The 25,905-nt window shown below is 47.6% G+C and overlaps 1 protein-coding gene across 3 annotated transcripts in view; it reads left to right on the top strand.

Annotated features, from left to right (window-relative positions):
- The window catches only part of LOC147701490 (MOB kinase activator 2-like), a 163,987-nt gene that overhangs the window by 121,887 nt on the left and 16,195 nt on the right, over positions 1–25,905 (top strand). For 2 of the 3 annotated variants that reach the window (XM_086930181.1, XM_086930180.1), the window contains exons 2-4: positions 9,751–9,958; positions 13,529–13,689; positions 25,693–25,786. In XM_086930181.1, coding sequence (XP_086786307.1) covers positions 9,915–9,958; positions 13,529–13,689; positions 25,693–25,786 — 299 coding nt within the window. In that variant the 5' untranslated portion in view covers positions 9,751–9,914. The remainder of the gene's footprint in view (positions 1–9,750; positions 9,959–13,528; positions 13,690–25,692; positions 25,787–25,905) is intronic. The other variant, XM_086930182.1, reaches the window with a different exon arrangement.

Raw genomic sequence — 25,905 nt, 5'->3', positions numbered from 1 at the left:
CTACTGTTTTGGGGCAGCGTGGCCCCGCAGATAGCACTGGAAAACTGACGCGCCCTGCTCGGATTGCACAATACTGGCAATTCCCTGTGTGTCTCAGAGCGCACCGAGCGTCTGCAGCGGAGCTGGGAGCTGTGTTTACCTACGTCAATGATTCGAAGAATGCAATGTGTACATAGTTTAAAGGCAGTGCTTCCTGGAGCGTCGGCCTTGTGTGTGGGCATTGTTGAACCCACTGCAGAGATCAGCGAGGGCAGCTGCCTGCTCCAGGAAGTGTGTAGTAATTATTGAAGAGATGGCTCGGGCGCTACCCAGAATGCAGTGCTTTGAGCATTCTGTGCCACACAGGGCACGAACTTGAAAGAAAGACGAGCCATGACTTTCAGGAAACCGCAGGAGTCTCCGAAGTCCTGCTGAGACCCAATCACAGGCTTCAAGACGCCCTCCCGGAAATCCTTTGTGAATCCCATTCCGATGCCACTCTCCATCACTGCCTCACTTACATTACAATCTGGATGTGAGCCAGCCCATTTACAAGTGCCGAAAACACTTCTGGAATTAGAAAACTGATTTGCCACTCGTAACTAAGGGCATTTGCACATGCATACGTCTGATTTACATATGCAGATTGCTCCATGGGCGCCCCGTGGTGGAGGCGTTCTCTATTGAAGCCCCTATTGGTTCTTCCTGTGCTTACATTTGACCTGCAATAATCCTGGCCTCGTGAGTCAATGCTGTTTAATATATGTTTACGTAAATGGTAAAGTCTTATATATAGTCTTATGTATTTGTATTAGCGCCTCTAAACAGGTGGCCATACTATCATCACATGGTCTACTACAGGCCATTTCAGTAAAGCTGCTTATTTCTGATGGCTTGTTATTTTACATAGTGCTGCAAACTGCAGTTGTGTTGCCTTTAAGCGCTTCAAACAAACGGGCTTAGTATTACTCAGTTTAATTTTACTCCATGTATTGACCTTAAAGTGACGGAAAGGTCATTCGACCTTTCCTGTTTGTGCTCTTGTCGAAACCTTCAGGTCACTGGAAAGTATTTTAACACCCTGAGCCATTTTGCGGGTGACACCACTACGCTGCTTTTCACCATCGCTGACAATCGAAGATGCCTTTCTAACATGTTTCAACGCCACTCGCCACGAAATGCAGTTAAAAGAAGCAACACACACGCCTGAAAATTGGTGCCCAGAGTTTATAATAAATCCATTCATTTCAAACGTATATTTCAAAAGGGAGTCTTGTGTTTGCAAGTCAGTGTATACCATTTTCAATCTTACCATGTACGTTTTGTGAAATTGTCTGGGGGTTTCAACAGAGCAGGGCTAGGGGTTAAAGGAGGTCAGAATGTGTACTCCAGGGTAGGGATTATGGGAGGTAGAGGGAGGGAGGTGGGGGGGACCTTTGGAATCGCTCCTTCGAGTACACACTATAAACTCAAACAAACCAGAATCCGGTTTCGTGACATGGGCGTCATCATAAAGCCTCTCTGTGTAAGGCCGGAAGCCTGGTTCCTGGGGTAGTAAATGGCACATGAGACTTCAGAGTGAAGGGTGGCTTCACCTACCTACCATCGAGGGTGGTCCATTTATGAGAGATGACCATAGGTCAACCAGGTGCTAAATAGCTCGAGTTGCAGAATTCACTGTATGCTGCCTAACTGAACCAAAGGCTGAAAAGCATCAGCACGACTGCCTCGCCCTGGTGTGGATGAAACCAGCTCCTCCATGATGCTGCAGTCACCCTGGGAGCTATGGAACTCCTCTGCCAGGTGGTACCCAAGTGCCCACACATCCTGTGGCTGGAGTCTGGCAGCTCTGATACCCTGGCCCCTATCATCACACCTGTATGACGATATTCACCTAGCTCAATCTGATAGGTGTCATTTAGGGACAAGTAGAAGGGATCAAAAAGCCTTGAGGAGTTGCCTCAATGCGCTACCCCAGAAGCACCAAGTGGGCATCAACTGCAGGTGCACCAGGGTAAGTACTGTGCAGGACACAGTCATCGGTCTGCCTCGTCCAAAGCCATTGAGTTGAATCCTTGGAGTTTGTTCACGCCCCTGCCAAGGACTCTTATGGTCCCGGCCATGCTCGGTTCCTCAAGTCCCCCTCAGAGCAGATCAAGACAGATGGACCCTGCCCTGCTCTAAAGGTCAGGCAGCTCCTAATATCCCCTCAGCATGGCTTTGTTGAAGACCAATGCTTGTTGTCCCAGTGATACAAGATGTGAGGCTCCGACATCTGTGTGCCGCAGAGCTCATTCTTCAGTACCACTGAATGCAAAGAGCTGGTCCCTGGTGATCAGTTCCTCTCTACTTTAGTGGTCCCTGGCAGAAAGCAGAGGAATTCAAAGGTTGTGCCATGCTCAAGACCCATAAATCTGATCAGGCAGTAGCAGGCACATCTTCTAGGGCATTTGCACAAAGCAGGGGATAGGAGCAGGCACAATGGTTCAAAGGAGTGTACGTTTTAGGAGCGGGAGTTCAGACTTCATGAGTGGGGCCACAGATGGAGTCAAGCATGCTTTTAGGTAGTGATGGTCGAGACATCTCAGCAGAGGCAGCTCAGTAGTTGGCAGATCTGACAGTGGAGTATCTCAGTCAAATCTACCTGGTGCCTTCTTTGTTATGTGAGAACTTTGGCTTTGCAAGATAACTGTATGGAATCCCTAACCCTTCCAAGCTGGGCTACAGGGCATGCAAGGGAAAATCTGCATGAAGTCTGTCATATCAACAAAGGATACGGTCTTCTAGCCTTGTTCAATAATTGCTCAGTCTGCTAACTTCTGTAGTAGGTTTAACCATATGCAAGATACCGCCTGCATATGTAGCATGCTCACCTTCTGCTTCTATAACCCAAGGATTCTTAATTCATATATGACCTGCTGCGCTGTGGGTTAGACGGACAATCCCTCTTCAGCAAGTGCTTGTTCAGTTTCACCCCTGCCTCTCATTTGAACATTTCTCAACGAGTTCATCCCAGAACGAACGAGGGTCTTTGACACATTGCGTTGCAACATCTTCTTCTTATTCCTGGCTCATACACTTGGAGATCTCGCCTCAAATCAAGCGTACACCATGACACTGTGGCGCGTCAGCGTGTTGTACAGAAGAACAAAGAAAGGGCATAGAAAAGGGACTGTATGACCACACAGGGGCATCGAAAGAACCCCTATGGTCCAGCCAGTGTGCTTTGCTGTGGTAACGGGTCCCTCGGTCTTCAGATCTTCACTGGAACCTTTCTGGCACACCCGATGTGAGAACTCGGACCTGTTTCGGCTGCAGGATCCCAGGCGCAGTGGTTGAAGTGGGTGGAATCAGCAGGGCACGGCGTGCCCCTCCTTTTTCAATGTAATAGTATCTGTTCCTCACTTCCCTATCCATTTTACTTTGAAAATGCATCCTAGAACAGCAGAAATAGCCAAGGCCTAAAAATAAAGTCTCGGCGGTTCCGGGAGGGGCGGGGTATGCAGAAAAGGAAAAGGACTGTCTCTTCCTTCTTGCCCAGAAAAGACAAGGACAATGTCCACTTCTCCTGCTCTGCCGCTGTCAGCTGCCCCCCTCTTTCTTCCTCTTATTTCCCCTGTTCCTGTCTCTGTCTTGCTCCTCCTCACCTGCCGAATGAAAGCCCTGACTTCAAGATAGGGCTCTTACCCTCTCTTTCCTCTCATTTCCTTCATTTCGTCCCCCGTGAAATGGATCCACAAGAGAAAGAAACACTTTTGCTGGAAATGTGGTCAGATTATGCAGCAGATGATGTATTATGTGGCAAATATGGCAGAGCCATAATTATGTGGACAACATTTGCAAAGTAGGATATTTGCCATTCATCTTTGAACTGCTCTTGTGGAAAAAGGACCGGAACTGCACTGCTCAGAGACGAATCTCTTGTGATTCCAGTTTTAAGTGTGGTTGGAAACACATCCCACTTTGTGAATGTATTTTAATTTCAATAACCTATATTAAACATTAAACAACCATACCAGACCCCTGACTCCGCCCACCAATCCAATCCTTAGGTTATTCCCGCAATCTGATTCTCCATCCACAGTTCCCCTTTCCCCACTTCAATCTCTGTGGCCAGGTGTGATATCTCACTCTTCTGCTGCTGAAGATCTAGTACGTTAAGAAGAGGCCAATTGTTAGACGGGACCTGGAGGGTCGGCCGAGGACAAGGGGAGAGGTCTCCGGGGAGAGCCGTCTCCAGCGATCGTACAGACAAGTAACTTCCCCCCCACAGATGTACACCACACAAGGATAAGGTTCAACGTTCTTTATAAGCAAAACTTCAAGTACGGTGAAATGGTACAAGGAGGTCTGGACTCAGGGGTCCCCTCTATTCTAGTCTCTTGGTTGGGGAAAGGGTAGCGGGACAGTCTCGTTACCAATCTGGTAGATGAAATAGCTCACAATCCTCGAGCTCGGCGTTCTAGATGGTCGGGCCGCGGCGGAGCCAGCAGGTCCCGGGATGGTTGAAGGTAGCGACGGTCCGCGGCGGAGCCAGCAGGTCCCGATGAAGGAGGTGGTTACAAACGGTCCGCGGCCACGCCAGCAGGTCCCGACGACGAGGAAGGTTTCAGAAGGTTGCGGCAGCGCCAGCAGGCAGGTCGATAGTTCGCAAGGCAGGGCTACGGCAGCGCCAGTAGTCCGTCAAGGATGAGTTCTTCACTGCGTCTCTCGACTCCAGGATACAACTGCCTTCCTGCTCTGGAGCTGCCCCAGTTATAGGTCTGGCGCCCTTTGATGTCCGGACCCCCGCACTTGGAGGTCGGGAGGTCCAGGATGAGGGAGTCCAGACACCCAGCAGGGGGGTGGAGCCAGCGCCCGGGGGAGCTGAGGCGATCGGCACCTGGCGGGGGAGAGCCATCGACACCTCTTTCTCCCATTGACCTGCCAAGTAGTCCGCTCACCTCCTGGGTGGATGGTGGTGCCGGGATGTCGGGGCCTGGCCAGGCCCAGGGTTGGGGTCGATCGGAGGCCATGCGGCCTCGTGGTGCTGTGTCCAAGATGGCGCCCAGGCCGGGCGAGAGGGCCGGTAGGGAATCGGGCCCATGATGGGGAGATGTCCAGGGGCAGGGGTCCCATATGAGACGGGAAACGGGGGGTTGTTGCGGGTAACACCTGAAGAGCCAGGCTCGGGCCTGGTCGTGCGGGGAGGGAGCAAGCCTTTCACGTGGCCTGTCCAACACCAATTATCTTGGAAGTTAAGGCTTGAGCTTAAACTATCCATTGAGCGGCATCGGAATAATGTTTTCATTATTTATTTTGTCTGGGTATTTACAGAGCACGATCGTGGCCTCAAGGAAGCCTGTTTCTCAGTGTGTTCTTGGTGGTTCATTGTCTTTGAAGTGTGGTGCGTGGGTGTGTTTTGCTAGCGCCGCCAGAGGGTTTGATCTTGCTTGCCAAATAGCATGGTTTCATCACTGGGAAGACTTTGTGGATTAGACAACCAGCTTTGAAGTTGATGGAAGACGAAGCCAGTTCCATTTGTTCAGCGCGTGGGTGGCATCTTCTGGTTTCTCGTGGTTGTTGATCTGATGGGCCGCTCTGTACAGAGCACACTTGAGGCCAGGTAGCAGGGCGTTAACCCTGTTGATGTGCGATGGTGGAAGGCCCTCGTGGTGAAGTTTTGTGGGAAGGAAGACTTTATTTCGTCATGCGGCCTGGGGTGTTTTTCTGAAATCTATGTAAAAGTGTAGAAATTTGACCTGGTTGAGGGACTGGAAGATCCATGCCGCAGAGCCATGCCTGGACCAGACATTGCAGTGTGCTGCCAGTGACTGGAAGAAGCTTGGGAGGGTTGAGTTTATGGTAGATGTCCTGTAGCTGTGTCTGAATAGTTTCAGGCATGATATGGACCAATGGCAAGGAATATTTTCAGTTAAAGTTGTGTTTTGTTGCTTTCTTCGTGAACTTTGGTGTCTCCTGGTGAAGTAACTTTTGAGTTGCTCCAGGTTAATACTTCATGTTGAATATAACTTAAGCGGCCCTGATTGAGACTTGTGTGATGCTTATGTGACAGGGAGAAGTGGAGACTAGGGTAAGTCTATTTGCACACTTAAGAGGGACATATTCACAAAGGTAAATTTACATGTGTATATTTACTCACATGTAAATTTACTTTTGTATATAAGTGTAAGTTTTTTTTTTTCACTGGTCAACATTTACGAGTGTAGACTTACACCTAAGTGCAGACTTATATATCTTCATCCCCTCAGTTCAGAGGGTGTCGACATCTAAGATAGAATTAACGAGTGTAAAGTTATTACTAATAACTTTTTACGCTTAGGCGGTGATCTACACCATCGGGGCGACTATCTCTCTTTTGGAAAGTATAAAGAAATGTAATACAATTTTTCAATTCTTAAAAATTATCAACATTTTTTAAATGTAAGCTGATGTAAAATAAATATCATTAACCTAGAAATAATAAAATAAGATGTTAAATCACATTAGCTCATCAAATTAATTGTTTATTAAATAAATATAGAAAATATATATTATTTTTTATCAATTTTCTTTAACTCACCAGCATCTTAATAGTTAATCAGTATGTATTACATTCAATTAATAGGTATATGAGTTTGTATTAATTTACAAAAATTAAAACATTTTATTTACAAGTGTCATTTTATTTTTAAATAAATCAGTTAATTGTTTTTAAAATTATAGAATATTTATATTTTAAACTAGGATACCTTTTTAACAACAACATTTAATTTCTTCCATATTATTTCCTATTGGGAGGCATTTTATGTCCCTATCTCCATTATTTTCTGTCAAAATGAGTTGCAGATCCTGAGGAAGGCCATATGTGATACAATGTTAAGTATCAATGGGGTAACCTGAAATGCTACCTGACCCTGGTCAAAACTGCAGTACAGTAAACAATTAGTCACAGTAGCAACAATTTAAAAATAGGAAAGAAATAGTGGCATTCACAACACCAAATGTGCAAATCTGCAATACGTGCAGTTTATTTTGGAAGCATCAATGACTTGTTATGGACAACAAAATTGTCTATACATGTGAGACAAAATTATTTTTGCAACAATGGTGCTGGTGGGGGAAGGGGAATAGAGGTGTTCAAGATCGACTTGAGAAAGTGAGGGTAATGGATAAGGGCGAGGTAATGTGCCATGTATACATTATATTTACATAGTGAAACTTGTCCAGCCTATAACAGGCCAAATACTAAAGTATATAAACATAGCACTGTAAAAACACTGATAATAAATTTCAGTAGTCAGAGCTTGAATTGAAGTGGGCATTAGTCAACGTTTCGACCCCTTTAGATGTTCAAGGTAGTTCAATCCTTAGTGTGGGGTCTTCATCAGGATAGAGTAAAAGAGCACCCAATCTAGTATCAGCAAGTAGAATCAGGATGTGAAATCGAGGTGGGTGGGCTCCATGAAGCTCTCGCTAAGGGAGCGGTCATTAGTACACGCACAACCTTCCTTGGTTTACAAGTGGGTAAGCAGATCCTACGGAATCGCAAGGCAACCCTCATATGCAAAACTCAGCCTGCCATCTTAAATCCGGAGACTTTAGTATTTGGCCTGTTATAGACTGGACAGGTTTCACTATGTAAATGTAATGTATATATGGCACATTACCCCTCCCTTATCTATTACCCTCACTTACTCAAGTCGATCCTGAACACCCTTATTCCCCTTCCCCCACCAGAGCACCATTGTTGCAAAAAGAATTTAGTCTCACATGTATAGACAATTGTGTTGTCCATAACAAGTCATTTATGTTTTCAAAATAAACTGCATGTATTGCAGATTTTCAAATTTGGTGTTGTGAATGCCACTATTTCTTTCCTACTTTTAAATTGTTGCTACAGTGACTACTTGTTTACTGTACTGCATGTGTTGTACAAGACCTATTACAAGGTGGAGGTGGACTACATTTAACACCTTAAGAGCGTCGAACGTTCAGCGTCCAGTGCTGAACGTTCGACGAACGAATGCTGGCCCGTCGGCCAACGGTCATGCGCAGCACTGGGGAGGTAGTGCTCGCGACGGCCGTTGGCTGACGGCAGCACTTAAGGTGTTAATCTCGTTTGAGCCCAGTTATGGCTTGTTTAACTCTAGAGATTTAGTTTGTGAATAGCAAAAGGCTTACTCTTTTGTTAATTGATCGTTATATTTGCATGTTCCTTCCTAAACTCGTCCGTACATCCCACCCCCTAGGAGTAAGTATTTTCCCCAGTCCCTCCCACATGTATTCCTAAAACATATACCTACATATACAGAGACCTCTGGATAGAAAAGCCAGGAGTGGCTGTGGTCTCTGCCAGTTCGTTTGTGAATAGCAATTTGTAGTACGAGTGTTTACTACTGTAGTAATTCTTCACATACTGCGAAATGCAGTTTGTTTATCTGGCCCATGGATTTATCCGAGTAGAAGGAAATGAAACTGGTCTGGTCTAGTGGCTTAGTGGACTAATGTTTCCGCTGTATGGGTCTGTATTCGAACTCATGGTCACAGGTTCAAATCCTGGTGGGTCCACTCAGCCTTTCATTCTGCTGAGGTCGATAAAATGAGTACAGTTGAGATGGCTAACAATAAATATCTGTTATTCAGTCCCAACATACGCTTCTGGGTAAACGTGTGCTTTACAAATGCACATGTATGTATGCAGAACCCTGTCCCTTTGGTATCCCAGTTCTGGAAGCAGTTAAGTATTAGTGCCCGATGGTGGACCGTGTTGAAGGCCACTGACATACATGATGGAACATCAGTCACATACACATAGGCTTCCTATGCCGCTGCGGCTGCAGATATCACAGTTTAAGAAAGGAAACGGAGGCAGACGTACAGTGTTTGGTGTCAAGAAACCAAGGGTCAAATGTCTGGGCAGTGGTCTTCAAACGTTAAGTATGTTAAGAAAGCAAAACTAAGCAAAGAAAAGCAACTCAATAGTTGCCTTTGAAACAGCTGCTCAGGCAAAGAAAATCCCTCGTTTGTCAGCTGGCTCAGCTGCCTGGCTAGTGCCAGCTTACTGCTCGCTGGAGTTTCACAGAAAATTAGAGAGTAGTTTCTAATGCTGGAATTTCACAGCTCACTCTTGGCACATAGCCCTTTTTTTCCTCCCACCTGTCTGTTTTCCACGGAGTGAATGCTACAGGGTAGTTCAATCTGTTATCTGACCCTTAGAGGCCCATCACCCCACCTCGTAGATATGGTTCCTCAAATGTTTTACCTTCTACTGAATACACTTTTGTGTACTTAGCTGGTATACTTGGGAACCTGCTCACTAGTAGTCGCACCCAGAGCCAATGCGAGGAATTCTGCTGCTTATTCTTCCCATAAGCACACACCCTCTAGGTTAGAAACAGTCCGTCCAGTAAAGGTATAAAGGGTCTTTACCAGTCTGCAGTGTCTACATAAGCGTACGTTACGCTTTGTTCCTCACTGTGCACCGATATACAGTTAATGTACAAAGGTAAACCATATATAAATGTTTAAAATTCATGCAGTTACTATATGTTTGCAGTGTCTGGCCGAGGAACACCCAACCCATGTGTTCAGGCAACATTGACTCTTTCCCATGTGTTGTTACTGTCTTCAGTTCCTTATGTAACACTGTGACTGTTCAAGTGATGTCCTAAATGATTTTGGTGACAGTCTTCACGCTACACATACTCCTACTACTCAGTGTAAAGTGCACCTGGCCCTTCCTGTCTCTGAGTGTGACTCACACCTGCCCTACCTGTCCTTCTCTTGCAGGGCTGGTCCTTCAGTGACTCTGTGTGTCCAGCAGGCTAAGCTGTGAGAGAGAGACTGCTCCGAGGACCTTGCTGGACTCTGGCTTCTGCCGCTGCCTGGCTTCGAGGAATCTCTGCGCACTGCACTGAGCTCTGTGCACCCTGGCAGGTGCCCATTCAGCCACAATGGTTTTCCAAGCTGTGGGAAAGCTGCTAGGCTACAAAAAACAGTAAGTCCACTAATAAGTTCAGTTCTGTCAATTTCTTCATCTGACTCAGAGTCTGTCTCTATGTTGAGCTGACCAATCCTGGGCTGTCCCCTTGTCGCTCTCCCGCTACGCTCACTCCTCCCCTATGTTGATATGTTGAGACCAATCCCGGGCTTTCCCCTTGTCACTCTCCCACCTCGCTCACTCCTCCCCTATGTTGATGTTTTGAGACCAATCCCGGGCTGTCCCCTTGTCACTCTCCCGCCACGCTCACTCCTCCCCTATGTTGATGTGTTGAGACCAATACCAGGCTGTCCCCTTCTCCCGCCACGCTCACTCCCCCCCTATGTTGATGTGTTGAGACCAATCCCGGGCTGTCCCTTTCTCCCGCCACGCACACCCCTCTCCTATGTTGATGTGTTGAGACCAATCCCGGGCTGTCCCTTTCTCCCGCCACGCACACCCCTCTCCTGTGTTGATGCTCTGAGACCAATCCCGGGCTGTCCCTTTCTCTCGCCACGCACACTCCTCCCCTATGTTGATGCTTTGAGACCAATCCCGGGCTGTCCCTTTCTCCCACCACGCACACCCCTCTCCTATGTTGATGTGTTGAGACCAATCCCGGGCTGTCCACTTCTCCCGCCACGCACACCCCTCTCCTATGTTAATGCTCTGAGACCAATCCTGGGCTGTCCCCTTGTCGCTCTCCCGCCACGCTCACTCCTCCCCTATGTTGATATGTTGAGACCAATCCCGGGCTTTACCCTTGTCACTCTCCCACCACGCTCACTCCTCCCCTATGTTGTGATGTTGAGACCAATCCCGGGCTGTCCCCTTGTCACTCTCCCGCCACGCTCACTCCTCCCCTATGTTGATGTGTTGAGACCAATCCCGGGCTGTCCACTTCGCCCGCCACGCACACCCCTCTCCTATGTTAATGCTCTGAGACCAATCCCAGGCTGTCCCCTTGTCACTCTCCCGCCATGCTCACTCCACCCCTATGTTGAAGTGTTGAGACCAATCCCGGGTTGTCCCTTTCCCCCGCCACGCACACTCCTCCCCTATGTTGATGTGTTGAGACCAATGCCGGCCTGTCCTCTTCTCCCGCCACACACACTCCTCCCTTATGTTGATGTGTTGAGACCAATGCCGGCCTGTCCCCTTGTCACTTTCCTGTCACGCTCACTCCTCCCCTATGTTAATGTGTTGAGACCAATCCCGGGCTGTCCCCTTCTCCCGCCACGCACACTCCTCCCCTATGTTGATGTGTTGAGACCAATACCAGGCTGTCCCCTTCTCCCGCCATGCACACCCCTCTCCTATGTTGATGCTTTGAGACCAATCCCGAGCTGTCCCCTTGTCACTCTTCCGCCATGCTCACTCCACCCCTATGTTGAAGTGTTGAGACCAATCCCGGGTTGTCCCATCCTCCCGCCACGCACACTCCTCCATTATGTTGATGCTTTGAGACCAATCCCGGGCTGTCCCTTTCTCCCGCCACGCACACCCCTCTCCTATGTTGATGTGTTGAGACCAATCCCGGGCTGTCCCTTTCTCCCGCCACGCACACCCCTCTCCTGTGTTGATGCTCTGAGACCAATCCCGGGCTGTCCCTTTCTCTCGCCACGCACACTCCTCCCCTATGTTGATGCTTTGAGACCAATCCCGGGCTGTCCCTTTCTCCCGCCACGCACACCCCTCTCCTATGTTGATGTGTTGAGACCAATCCCGGGCTCTCCACTTCTCCCGCCACGCACACCCCTCTCCTATGTTAATGCTCTAAGACCAATCCCGGGCTGTCCCCTTGTCACTCTCCCGCCATGCTCACTCCACCCCTATGTTGAAGTGTTGAGACCAATCCCGGGTTGTCCCCTTCTCCCGCCACGCACACTCCTTCCCTATGTTGATGTGTTGAGACCAATGCCGGCCTGTCCTCTTCTTCCGCCACACACACTCCTCCCTTATGTTGATGTGTTGAGACCAATGCCGAGTTGTCCCCTTCTCACTCTCCCACCATGCTCACTCCACCCCTATGTTGAAGTGTTGAGACCAATCTCGGGTTGTCCCATCCTCCCGCCACGCACACTCCTCCCCTATGTTGATGCTTTGAGACCAATCCCGGGCTGTCCCCTTCTCCCGCCACGCACACCCCTCTCCTATGTTGATGCTCTGAGACCAATCCTGGGCTGTCCCCTTGTCGCTGTCCCGCCACGCTCCTTCCTCCCCTATGTTGATGCTCGGAGACCAACCCCTGGCTGTCCCCTTGTCGCTCTTCCGCCACGCTCACTCCTTTCCTATGTTGATATGTTGAGACCAATCCCGGGCTGTTCCCTTGTCACTCTCCCGCCATGCTCACTCCTCCCCTATGTTGATGTGTTGATACCAATCCCGGACTGTCCCCTTGTCGCTCTCCTGCCACGCTCACTCCTCCCCTATGTTGATATGTTGAGACCAATCCCGGGCTGTCCCCTTGTCACTCTCCTGCCACGCTCACTCCTCCCCTATGTTGATATGTTGAGACCAATCCTGGGCTGTCCCCTTGTCACTCTCCCACCACACTCACTCCTCCCCTGTGTTGATGTGTTGAGACCCATCCGGGCTGTCCCCTTCTCCCGCCACGCACACCCCTCACCTATGTTGATGCTTTGAGATCAATCCCGGCCTGTCCCCTTGTCACTCTCCCTCCATGCTCACTCCACCCCTATGTTGAAGTGTTGAGACCAATCCCGGGTTGTCCCCTTCTCCCGCCACGCACACTCCTCCCCTATGTTGATGTGTTGAGACCAATCCCGGGTTGTCCCCTTCTCCCGCCACGCACACTCCTCTCCTATGTTGATGTGTTGAGACCAATCCTGGGCTGTCCCTTTCTCCCGCCACGCACACCCCTCTCCTATGTTGATACTCTGAGACCAATCCCGGGCTGTCCCCTTGTCGCTCTTCCACCACGCTCACTCCTCCCCTATGTTGATATGTTGAGACCAATCCCGGGCTGTCCCCTTGTCACTCTCCCTCCATGCTCACTCCACCCCTATGTTGAAGTGTTGAGACCAATCCAGGGTTGTCCCCATCTCCCGCCACGCACACTCCTCCCCTATGTTGATGTGTTGAGACCAATCCCGGGCTGTCCCCTTCTCCCGCCACGCACACCCCTCTCCTTTGTTGATGCTTTGAGACCAATCCTGGGCTGTCCCCTTGTCGCTGTCCCACCACGCACACTCCTCCCCTATGTTGATGTGTTGAGACCAATCCCGGGCTGTCCCCTTGTCGCTGTCCCACCACGCACACTCCTCCCCTATGTTGATGTGTTGAGACCAATCCCGGGCTGTCCCCTTCTCCCACCACGCACACCCCTCTCCTATGTTGATGCTCTGAGACCAATCCTGGGCTGTCCCCTTGTCACTCTCCCGCCATGCTCACTCCACCCCTATGTTGATGTGTTGAGACCAATCCCGGGCTGTCCCTTTGTCACTCTCCCACCATGCTCACTCCACCCCTGTGTTGATGTGTTTAGACCAATCCCGGGTTGTCCCCTTCTCCTGCCACGCACACTCCTCCCTTATGTTGATGTGTGGCTTCTTCTTCCTCTCCCAGCAGCGGGAAGCCGGTGAAGGACAAGCGGAAGCTAGCCACCGAGGCAGACAAGCCCTACCTGGATCCACGATATGTCTCCGCACGCATTGTTGACACGGACATATTGATGCTGGTGGCGCTGCCCAAGGGAGTGAACGTGGATGAATGGCTGGCAAGCAATGGTAAGTTCTGCTCTTGCAGGAGTGGGAATTGGACTTCACTGGCTCAATGGGAATACTAATGTTTAGTGTGTCTTTGGGCTCTCCGGTACCTGTTTGAGTTTTTCATATTTTTATTATGATGTTGGGTTGAGAGTTGTGGGAGGGATGGCCTCTGCCATGCCACAAAGTGTTGGAGAACTCTGCCTAGGTAGGAATGTTCACATGTGGAGCAGCAGGTGGCCTGCATTGCGAACCAATGTGCCCGCTTCATGGGGGTGCGTGCTGTCGCTGCACTTTTTTCTTCCATGCTGTGCTACTTTTAGATGAAGGGTTTCAATAAGTGCAGAAATTCCATAAATTTTCAAAAACACATTACTTCTTTTTCCATGAATCCCTGATGCAGGTGTCTATGCACCTTCATGGAAGACTGATTTTCAGGTGGACCTGAGTTTTGTGCCGTGTAAGGCTTAATCCTGTCAATGGTCACTTAAGCACCAAGGGCAAGATGTAGGTAATCTCAATTTACCTATTCTTAAATACCGAATTTTACCGATTCGGTATTTAAGAATAGGTAAATGGGAAGTAGAAAATTTTTCGGTAAAAATTACCTAATCGCTAAGATTCGGTAATTAAGAATCGGTATTTACCGATTCGGTATTTACCGAATCTGTAAATACCGATTTCAGTAATTCCTATTCATTCCTATGGGCCTGGAGGTCCATAGTAATGAATGGGAATTACCGATTCGGTAAATACCGAATCGGTAATAGGGGGAACCCTTTCAAGGGTGGCAGGGTGTCACATTGACACCCTGTTGAACCCCTGAATAGTGCATGGGTGCACATGTGGCACACATACATGCCCCTGCCACATGGCACTGAATAAAAAGCAAAAAATTGCTTTTTAAAAGGAATTCGTTATTTACCACCAACTAATAGTTGGTGGTAAATAACGAATCGTTAAATGTAAGAAGCACTCACTTGAGTGCTCCCTACATTATAGATACGGTAATTTACTGAATCGGTATTTTAAGAATTCAGTAATTTACCAATTTCTAAAATTACCGATTCGGTAAATTACCGAATCCTGAAATGTGGCCTCCTACATCTGAAAAGCCTAATACCGGTCGATAACGGCCGAAATTCGGTATTTTCGGCCGTTACCGACCGGTATTAGGCTTCCTACATCTCCCCCCAATACTACAATGGGCTGGAAGCTGGTTATGTAATCCCTCTGTTGATTTCTCCAGGAAGCTGATGTCAGCAGCCGTTCTTGGCCGCACTCCAGCTGCCAGCATCCTGTAAGCACCTTGTGCCAAGCGACTCACTGTCGTGCCATTTCCCGCGCAATGCTGCCAGCATTCCACGCTCTCTGGCATGGCGGCGCATGACGGGTGCACCAGGACAGCGCCGCGGTGACTGCCCTGTGCGTTTCTGGGTAGTTCAGCGGTGACGGTTGCACGCACATGCGCGCAACGCCCACGGAGATCAAAAAGCTTCCCTCCGGTGCCCCCCCCCCCACACACACACACACACACCACCCGTCGTGTGTGTGTCAGGCGGGCCGAGACCGCTTCTCGGGCACACACACAGACAGTTTTTGGTCTGGTGTTCGTCTTATTGCCGCCGCACCTGAGTACCTCACAGTTCTTTAAAAGACCATTTACTTGTTAACGAGGCTTCCTTTTTTTTTCACCCCTTCCTAGATCCCCTGCCTCTCCACTGCCTATTGCTGGAAGAATTAACCCCCCACCCACCGAAATGTATATTAGCCCAGCCCCTCCCCCCCGAAATTTGGCTCTAGTTGAGCACCTGCATAGCTCAGCAGTGAGTCTGCGCAAGCTCCCAGCTTCATTCCACAACATGTGGAGGTGATGTAAGAAGACGAGCACGTGAGTTTCCCTGCATAACGATCCTGCTGGGAGTCGGCACTCCCCCATGGTGGTAGGAGAGAGGTGAGGGAGTGACAAACCGACAGAGATGCAATGTGACCGCATCATTCCAGAAGTCAGTATGATGAGGACCTAACCCCGCCTTTCGATAGCTCTGGAGAACCGTAGCTGGCCTCCAGGAATCCCCTGCCAGGCTGATCCGCCTCCATTCCCCATCCACCAACGCCGGGCGCCTTTGGGTCAGGAGAGGCCGCTGCTGCAGACGTCTGCGCAAAAAGGTCTGACGTAAGGGGTAAATACCCTAAATGCATCAGCTAGGAGGCTGCTGGTATGCCGAGTATAATATCCACGCAAAGACGGTGGGAAGGGTGTCCTTGCTTCAATCACTAGTGTCACTTTTGTTCCATGTAACTTACTGTCTGCATTTGTTTTCTGCACATGTGTAACACTATCGATCACCCTCCCATACCCACCTATACCGCCATCCCAACATGGAGCCCATCGGTAAGCACACATATAAAATCAACTACCCATTGACACTCACCAAAAAAGCCGCTAAACGCTTTAAACACAACTTCCTGAGGTCCCACCCTGAAACCCCCTTTGTAGACACCTACTTCTCACCGGTCAATGGATCCCTGAACATCAATATCATCTTCCACACCACTCGCAGAGCTCAATGGAGAAAAACGTTCCTCACCTTACTCACCGTCTCCACCACCAGGAAATCCGCTCATGGCCTAACTCTCTCCATCACACCATCCCAACTTTTCCTAGGCAGAACCACCATTACTATCTACAATAACGGGATTGTCCGAATTCAATCCACAGACAGGAACTTGGAACTACTAGACAACCTGTTCCCCACTTTCAAAGAGCACCTCTCCAATCCTCGGACCTCCACTCACATCTCCTCCAGTAACATCACCCCTGCCTTCACAGCCCCTACCCACAACCCTTCTAATCCCTCACGCTCCACAACCCCCCACTCTACACCCCCCACACTGGACCGCGATCCCCGTTCATAATCGCAACAATCACCCCTGGCGCCCACGCAACACTCTTTCGGACCTCGACACACTCACCCTCCTCCGCTCCTACGACCCAGCTCCCCTAAACAACACAACCGCCACACACCTCTCCATTCCCACGATACACTCAAATCCCCGTAGACCCCCCACACTAAACAACAGAAGCTCCGTCCCCAATAACCTTAGAAAAGTCCCCCTCTCTCTAGAACCCTCTACTTCCCTTGACACACCCCGTCTCAAATGCACACTCCTCAACTGCAGATCGGCCTCTAGACACTCCTCCGCCATCGCTGATCTCATCTTAACATTGGACCTTGACCTGATCATCTTAACTGAAACTTGGCTAACCGAATCTTCTACACCTATAATGGACATTCTGGTTCCCCCCAACTATCACATCATTAGACTTGACAGGTCTGGCAAGATAGGTGGTGGAATTGCATGCATATACAGGAACAACCTTTCTATTCTGAAAGTCACCGCACCTTCCCTACCCTCTCCAACTTCCTGTGAATACATCTGCCTCGATATTTTCAGTGAGGGCAAACCGATATGCTCTCTTCACAGAATTTACCACCCACCCAGGGACAACCTCACCTTCGCCCAACAAATTATGGATATGATCTCAACCAACTCCGGACGACAGCTCACCCAAATATACCTTGGTGACTTCAACCTCCACTGGAACGATCACAATGATGCGGTGTTTAATAGTCTTAAAAACTTCCTCGACGCCCTTGACCTCACACAATTATGCAACAGCCCGACCCATGAGAAAGGCTCTATCCTCGACCTTATCATCTCCAAAGAGGACGCTATCCAACTGGAGTCTATCCAACCCTGTGACTGGTCAGATCATCATATTGTCACTTTCTTCATCAACGAAAAGGTCAAATTCAACACGGTGCAATCCTCTAAGCCTAAAGTCTGGAAAAGAGACCTGAAAAAACTCAATCCAAACTCCCTACCCCCTAACAGCTGCGACCTCCTACTCCCTCCTTCCGGCGCTACGGACGTCCAATCCTTGACTGACCACTATCTCAACGCCATGACCTCAATAATTAATGAGGCTGCACCCATGCAGCTAAAAAGAGTCTCCGCTAAAATCTCCAATCCATGGTACGACGGGAGTCTCAATGAGGATAGACGAGCCATGCGAATGGCAGAGCACACCTGGAGATCAGCTCCCTCTGCACTGCACCTAAAAACACTGAAGGAAAAAAGAAACGGCTACTTCAGGAAAATAAAGCGCTCAAAATCAGACTTCTTCAGCCTCCAGCTCAATCAAGCAAAAAACCGTCCGAGAAAACTGTTTGAGCTAATCAGTTCACAATCCAAGGACCAACCACAACCACTCAGCCCTATGCGCGAAGCACCCTCCTGTGAAGACTTTGCTGCTTTCTTTATCCAAAAACTGACAACATAAAGAGTGATCTCCTCATTGACGCAAGCCTCTACTCCAAACCCCACTGTAAACCCACTGAACCAAAAAACAATGCTTCATGGCCATCCTTTGACACCTACTCTGAAGAAGAAATTGGCAAACTGCTCAGCACACTGAAACCTTCCAACCACCTCACGGACCCCCTCCCTGCTAACGCTGTCAAAGACTTCACCCCTTTGCTCCTTCCACTCTGGACTAAAATTATCAACAGCTCACTTCAACAAGGAACCATCCCTGACTCCCTCAAAGTTGGACAAGTCACACCTTTACTAAAGAAACCTACAGCCGACCCGTCTGATTTAAACAATTACCGTCCCATTACCAATATCCCCACTCTCGCCAAACTCCTGGAAAAATGCGCACAACTACAATTGACTAAACACATTGATCAGTTTGATCTCCTCAACCCTCATCAATCAGGCTTCCGAGCAGGACACAGTACAGAAACTGCTATGACTCACATAATTGATGACGCCCTACAATTCCTAGATCAAAATTATACCTGCCTCCTCATCCTTCTTGATCTCTCATCAGCATTTGACACCGTCAAACATGAGAATTTACTCGATCTTTTAAACACAAGAATGGGTCTATCTGGGACTGTTCTCAAGTGGTTCACTTCCTTCCTACACAACAGGTCGCAGAAATTCAAGAGCAACAACCTGATGTCCGCACCAATACCTGTATCGTTAGGTGTCCCCCAAGGATCCTCCGTATCCCCAACGTTGTTAAACCTAGTTATGGAACCGCTCAACACCTTGCTACAAGCATCCAATGTACTCTTTCACATGTACGCCGATGACACCCAACTATATCTCAAATTACAATCCACCAAAGACATTTTACTGCTGAACTCAACGATCAGAAGCACCCAAGCCTGGCTTGCTGACAATCATCTCAAACTCAATGCTTTGAAAACAGAGTTCCTACTGATCTCACCTCCCGCGAAGATCTCTACCACTCAACTTTGGGTTAAACACCTAACTGCACTCAATGTCCAACCCACTATCGTGGACTCAGCAAAATCTTTAGGCATAACACTTGACACCAATCTCAACATGCAGCAACATATCAGCAAAGCAACTAAGGGAGCGAACTACCAAATCAATACCCTGAGGAAACTTAAACCCTTCCTCCCAGCCAAAGACTTCCAAACTGCAGTACAAGCACTAGTCATCCCTCGAATAGAATACGGCAACATCGCCCTCTGCGGTCTCCCTCTAACTACTAAAGCACCCCTAAGAGCTTCTCTAAACGCTGCAGCGAGACTCATCACTGGGTCAAAAAAACAATCGCACATCTCCCCTGACTTGAAATCCCTGAACTGGCTGCCTTTTGAAGCCAGAATTCATCTGAAAATTGCCTGCATGACACACAAGGCTGTACACCTGAGCTCACCCGGATACCTCACCCAGATGCTGACAATCTCTGGCGGCTCAAGAAACACTAGAGGCACAAACAATCTTCTGCTAAAACCTTGAAGATTCCGGAAGGAAAAAACTTATAAACGCTCCTTCTCAGGAATGGCACCCAGGATCGGGAACTCACTCCCTCCTGAAACCAGGCTTATCTCCTCCATCACACTCTTTAAAAAAGAAGTAAAAGCTATCCTCATGGCTAAATACACCTGAACTATTAACGTGGATTTTTAAAGTCTCTGCACCGATCTGTATTATCTGTTCGATCCCTGCGATTATCTGTATTATTTGTATTGTTGACTTACCTGACTGTCTATGCTCACACTTACTTGTACTACTTGCATTGTTGATGTATCTGTTTTACTGTGCCTATTACCTACAATTACGCTATACCTAATGGCCTGTTATCCACTCTCCTGATTGTATCCCCTGCTCTGTAAAGCGCTCTGATATCTGCAAAGATCTTGTTCGCGCTATATAAAACTTTAAAAATAAAATAAAATAAAATAAATCCTGCCCAGTCAGTATCCGGTCCCTCTTTGGAGGCAGTAAATAGAAAGAATTTCCCCTTGGTTGAATAGTGCCCTGTTCCCTTGGATAGTGCGGCCACCGCTCTAGTTTCATAAATAATTCTCTTTAGAGGCAGACACGGTGACCTGGTGCAGGCAGGCAACCTTTTGAAGAATGCTGAGCAGCGCCTCGAAGGACAGTTGAGACCGGGAGAGAGGTATCCCTGGCGATTAGAAGTAGAACTGAGGACCCACGCCACACAAGAGTACCGCAGGGGGTATTCCCCCCTGGTAAGGAAAAGAAGGTCAGCGGTATGGACAGTGTTACTGGCTCAGAGGCACATAAAGTATCAAACAAAATCCCATCTATGTATTAGAATTCAGAGGCTTAGATGTCTCTCTGAAGGTGAATAAGGAATTTTTGGGGTGTTGGAGCATTCGGGAAATGATACTAGAGCCTCCAACCCCGCCTTCTTGGAGTTCCATCTATCCTGGCTGCGGAAGATTTGGGGCCCGATGTAGGTAATATTTTTTTACCTCCTCTTAAATACCGAATGATACTGAATCGGTATTAAAGAAGTGGTAAAATAGAGAGGGGGGGATGTAGGTAATTCAGACTCAGTAAATACCGAATCGGTAATGCCCATTGATTCCAATGGGCATTGAAGCCCATAGGAATCAATGGGCATTACCGAATCGGTTTTTACCGATTCGGTAAATACCAATTTCAGCAAGGGTGCAGGGGGTGTCACTTTGACACCCTCTAGCACCCCAATTCCGGACTTGTGTGCCATGTGGCACACATACATGCCCTAGGGGCATGTCTGTGTGTCACATTGCACAGGTGTGCATGCACAGATGTGCATGCACACCTGAATTCGGTATTTTACCACCCAATAGGATTGAGTGGTAAAATACCGAATCTGAAGGGCCTGTTGCACTCTTAGGAGTGCCACCTACATGTGGATTCACCGAATCGGTAAAAATACAGATTCAGTATTTTACCGATTCGGTAAATTTACAGAATCGGTAAAACATAGGCACTCTACATCTGAATACCCTTTACCGGTCGGTAACGGCCAAATTCGGCCGTTACCGGCCGGTAAATGGCCACCTACATCGGGCCCTATGGCTCCAACGTCCAGAATTAAATGACTGCACTGCTACCCTCACAAGCCTCAATAGTGAGAAGTGGTGGTACAGGTGTCTTCTAGGAACATAGATAAACTAAAGGATCCTCTTATTCCCAGACCATAGTAGATAAACACCACTCAGAAGGAGTTAACTGCAAAAAATTAAAAGATGCTGACACTGTAGCGAGAGGCCGCCAGCTGGTACCCAAGCAGATTCCTTGTAAAATACAGTGGCATGACGTACGTATTCACGCAGGCCACTGTTGTCCAGATCTTTATGGACAAAGTAAAAAACAAGAAGAGTACCCCCTGAGAATTGGAGGCAATGTAAACCACCTAATCGTACCTACCGGAGATCTGCCACTGAGTTACAAGGCTGGTTCAAGGGGAGGCATGGCATGTATCCCAAGTACGAAATGAAATGTTTTTAGGTGCCCTTCTCTCTCTCTCTCTCTTCCTCCTTCCCCTACTTGTTCCCCTCATGCACAACGATGTTGGGACTATAGGTTTAAGGTGGAGTTATGTCTGATCATATTTGTCGAGAGGCTAAATCGCTTTTAGGCGATTACACGTGGACGTAACCGTGTCAACCTGATTGCACATTGGCATTTTGCTGTCACTAATTATTCCAAGTGTTTTCACTTTATTACCTGTGTGACACTCTCCGCCGCTTGAAATTAGAAGAGAATTCCTAGTTCTCTTTTCTTTTGCCACATTGGCTGTTAATAGAGATCTCTTGTCTTGTCCTCTCTTAAGGTAGAGAGTTCGCATCTATCCAAATTCTCATCAACTCAAAAACCTTTCCAGCTTTGCTGTTGTCATGACCCTTGTGTCTGGAAAGGCTGAGCACCATACGGTGTGAAACTTAAACTAGTTAAGAAACCTAACCTTCAATCCCACGAGAAAGTGAGGCAGAAGTTGAGTGGAGCCACCATATAAGACGGTGGATCGACTTGATCTCTGAGGGCACTCATCATGCTTCAAGTTGAGGAGGGTTCTGTGTCACCCACACATATTCTGAAATGAAATTGAAAAAATTACTTTTATAAAGCACGATGGCTACCCTGTGGCCTCCCAGCGCTGCGGACAGAACACAGGAGATCAATAAGATACAGTCCTTAAAAAAGTATGTTTTTAGGAGCTTATGGAATGCCAGCCGGTTAGGCTCCTTCCGGACAAGTAGTGGACGGGCGTTCCAATGAATGGCAGGCAGCATTGTAAGAAAGGGAACGTCCGCCGCATCTGGCACTGCTTATTCTAGGGGGTAAGGCCAGAAAAGAGGACATTGAACAAAGGTTTGTGCTCGGACAGTACAGGGTGATCAGGGATTGGATAACAGCTGGGCCCTTCTTCTGTCTATCTCTTCTAAAAAAAGGCCTAAACCCCCATCACCGTCTCAATATTTGAATCATACTATCTTAGCCGAAGGTGTTGAAGGTCGCTGATCGGCCCAGGAGCTTTAGTTTGGCAGTATCCCCTTCATCCTGGATGTCAATGGTGGAAGTCTGGGCATCTGAAAATGTTGCTCGCCTGGAAGTGACATTGCAGTTGCATAGTATCCACTGTCTTTCTTTGAGAAAGAAAGGGATGTCGGATATTGGTCCATACTTTTTTGGGCCCTCTCCATCTAAGATTAAATATTATTTAGCGTTCCTGCAGTCATCCTTCTAAATATTAAAGCTTTTGTTTGGTATGAGATTCTAAAGATTCTTACCCACTTGAATGAGACATTAGATGCTCGACTCGGATGGAACGAGACTGTCAAGGTATTCTATTTTTTTTAAATGTCTTACTTACTATTTGACCTTTCGGGATTAGCTGAGACAGCTTTTACCCTCCCCTCTAGCATCTCTTGTTTTAAATTAAGTTCGCCTTTGAATTTTCTTTTTTTTTTATAACTGCGAGGTGTTCATCAGTCTGGTCTTTGTGACACTTTTCCCCATTGTTTTAGCGCTTCTTTCCCCCTCCATCGTGCTTCTGAGAAACACTTCCTGTTGTTGTAAGTGTTTGTAATGACCTTTCTTTTGCTAATTACCTTATTGTATCGACATCAGGAGACGACGTTTCTAAAATGTGACCCTTATTATGTGTAGGTGGGCACCTAAGTCCTGAAGCAGTTCACTTTCAATGTTAGGATCTAATGGGGATGGTAATTGGCTTCACCAACAAATGTTCTAAAGAATATTTAAAAAAAAAACGTTTTTTAAGAGTTTTATATAGCATCAACTAGACCCGAAGATGTCAGGTGAGCGCTTTACAGGAGCACCAGTTTTGTTACAGCTGAACACATTCATGTTTTGGTAGGCACGGAGAGATTAAGTGATTTGCCCAGAATCACAGTATGTTGAGCTTCCTTTTGTTTCCAGATTCTTATTACTCAAACATGGGTTAAGTGTAGATGTCTGTTTAACACAGCCCTTCCACCTTTCTAATGGCTCTCTCCACATTAAATATGGTATAATGTTCATGGATGGCAACACGCAAAGAAGGGCAGAAGGCCTTGCAGAACCGCTGTTGAATGATACAAATAGCATCAAATCCTTCCTCCTGAAAGAAGCGCTGTAGTTCATTTGTGTATGCGCTTCTGGATCTAGCATTAACGCATTTCAAGTTAACAGACAATTGTATTTTCTTTCTTAAATATCTGGAGGATTTCTCACGGGACTGCAATGCACACTATTTACTATCCTAACCATTTAAAGCAGGCACATTTCTTTTTAGATCGAGCTTACTAGACAGTGCCTGCAATGTTTGTTGCAAGGCAATTGTGGTTTACCAAGGACGTAGACAAGCTTGGACTCTGCCCACTGAATACCACTGTTTGACTTTCCTTGTCACTTTCATTTGCCTGCTTCTTATTCGTGTCCCAGCTTCTCAACCTTGTTTCCCCTCCCATGGAGCATTGTCTCTTTACCATGTCTCTTTTCAATGTCTGTTGTTTGCCTGCTGTCTGTACTTGATGTTAGGGAACTGCTTTTTCCTTTTTGTGTAAGCGCTCCCAGAGAGTGCATGCGTTTTCAAGTCGTCTCCATAGTGTATTTTTTCCCGCACTTGTGTTGCTGGCTGTCCCCTGTGCTTCTCCTGCCCCATCCCTGTTGCATCCTCCCTTGTCATACTCCATGTTGCATCCACCCTCCCCTGTGTTTTTTTCCATATCCCCTGCCTTCCCTAGTGTTCCTTCTGTGTCTCCCCCCAACCCCTTGTTGCTCCCATGTCCCCACCCTTCTCCTTGTTGCAAACCCATTGATACTTCCAACCGCCCTACTGCATTTCCACCCTCATTGCTCCTGCTGTTCCTGCCCACTTAAAGAACAAAAATAACAAAATGCTTTTTTGCACGTTTTGGTTTTGTTTTTAGTTGCTAATCTGTCTCGGATCTTTAACAAAAAACAAGAAAAAAAGATGCAGCTGCATCATTCTGTAGGGATGCACATGCATAGTGTGTGCGTCTACAACATTACACAAACAGCTGCATAAAAGTTTTCCTTGTTTTACTTAAGCCACTCTGAGCAGCATCAAGATGTGATAAAGGCTTTGCAGGACAGATTCAGACGAGTGGTTGCAAGATGAATGCTGGGGATGTTATACACGAAAAGAAAGTGGTTGGATATGTAAAGCAGAAAATAGATTTTCCTCACCCTAAATTAGGGGGTGGAGGTGATGGGTGATGCTGAGAGTCTGAGTGGTGGTAAATTGCAATACAAGAGTAAATTGTATGCTGGACCGGGTGCTCAGGAGTTGGGGACTGGTGTGGCGTATGTTAAAATAGCAGAAAATGTTTATTGTTCCAAGTGGCAACCTGCAATCAAATCTCTTCTTAGGGGGACACGGTCATGAAATTGTCTCAAAGCATTAAATATTTTGGGCCTGGCTTAGAGTTCGGCGGATACTCCGTCACAAAGATGACCGATATCCCTCCCACTGTGTTATATTCGGTGGCTCTTGTAACATGGCGAACGGGATATCCGTCACGCATATGTCGGAGTAACCCGTCCACTGAACTCTAAACCAGAACCCATTGGTGTGAGTGTCTTTAATTTTTCAAATAGTTCTAAATTGTTATTAGGTTTGGTGTGGGTGGAAAGAGGGACATTTGTGGGGCTGTACTCTTGAGAGGTTCACCCCAGCCTTATAGAGAGTGTGGGGTGATCCGCCCAATGAGTTTCCCAGCTTCGCAGGGGCTGCCCCTGGGTGCAGTAGTTCGCTAGATGCGTATAAACCTAACAGTGTATCTATAAAAGGGTCTACAAAAGAACCCTCCCATATTTTCAACAGTGCCGATGACATATTTTCACTGACTGATCCTTCAAGACTTCAGTACTCATGATTATTGGTTTTTGCTGTAATAGAATGTCATTAAAAAACCTTCAGCCGAGTCAGAATTTGATGAGGGCTCCTTGTATCTGAATTTGAGGAAAAAAGTCCTGTTGTAACTGAATTTTCTGAAAACGTCTTTTAAATCCCATGTGGATGAGACTTGTATCTGCATTTGATCAAAGTTTCTGGCGAGCATGAATCTGATTTAAAAACTCAAAGAGTGAAGCCTCTTTTCTTTTTTGAAGATGTGATAATAAAGGTTCTCCTCTGCTTCCCTGCAGCCTCTGCTTTCTATAACCACGTGAGCCTCCTGTACGGCGCAATCTCGGAGTACTGCACGGCACCCAACTGCCCCACCATGACTGCCTGGACCACGTAAGTCAGCACTGTCGAGGAAAATACTGACCCTTGGTATGTCCAGTGGTGGGACGTGGCCCGTGGGAGACACACGGGAGAGGGATGAAGAGAAAAAGCAGGGTCCTCAAGGAGGAAGG

This window comes from Lissotriton vulgaris, chromosome 7 (genome assembly GCF_964263255.1).
Source record: "Lissotriton vulgaris chromosome 7, aLisVul1.2, whole genome shotgun sequence".
NCBI classification, from domain to species: Eukaryota; Metazoa; Chordata; class Amphibia; order Caudata; family Salamandridae; genus Lissotriton; species Lissotriton vulgaris.
This window is presented reverse-complemented; position numbering and strand designations above follow the sequence as displayed.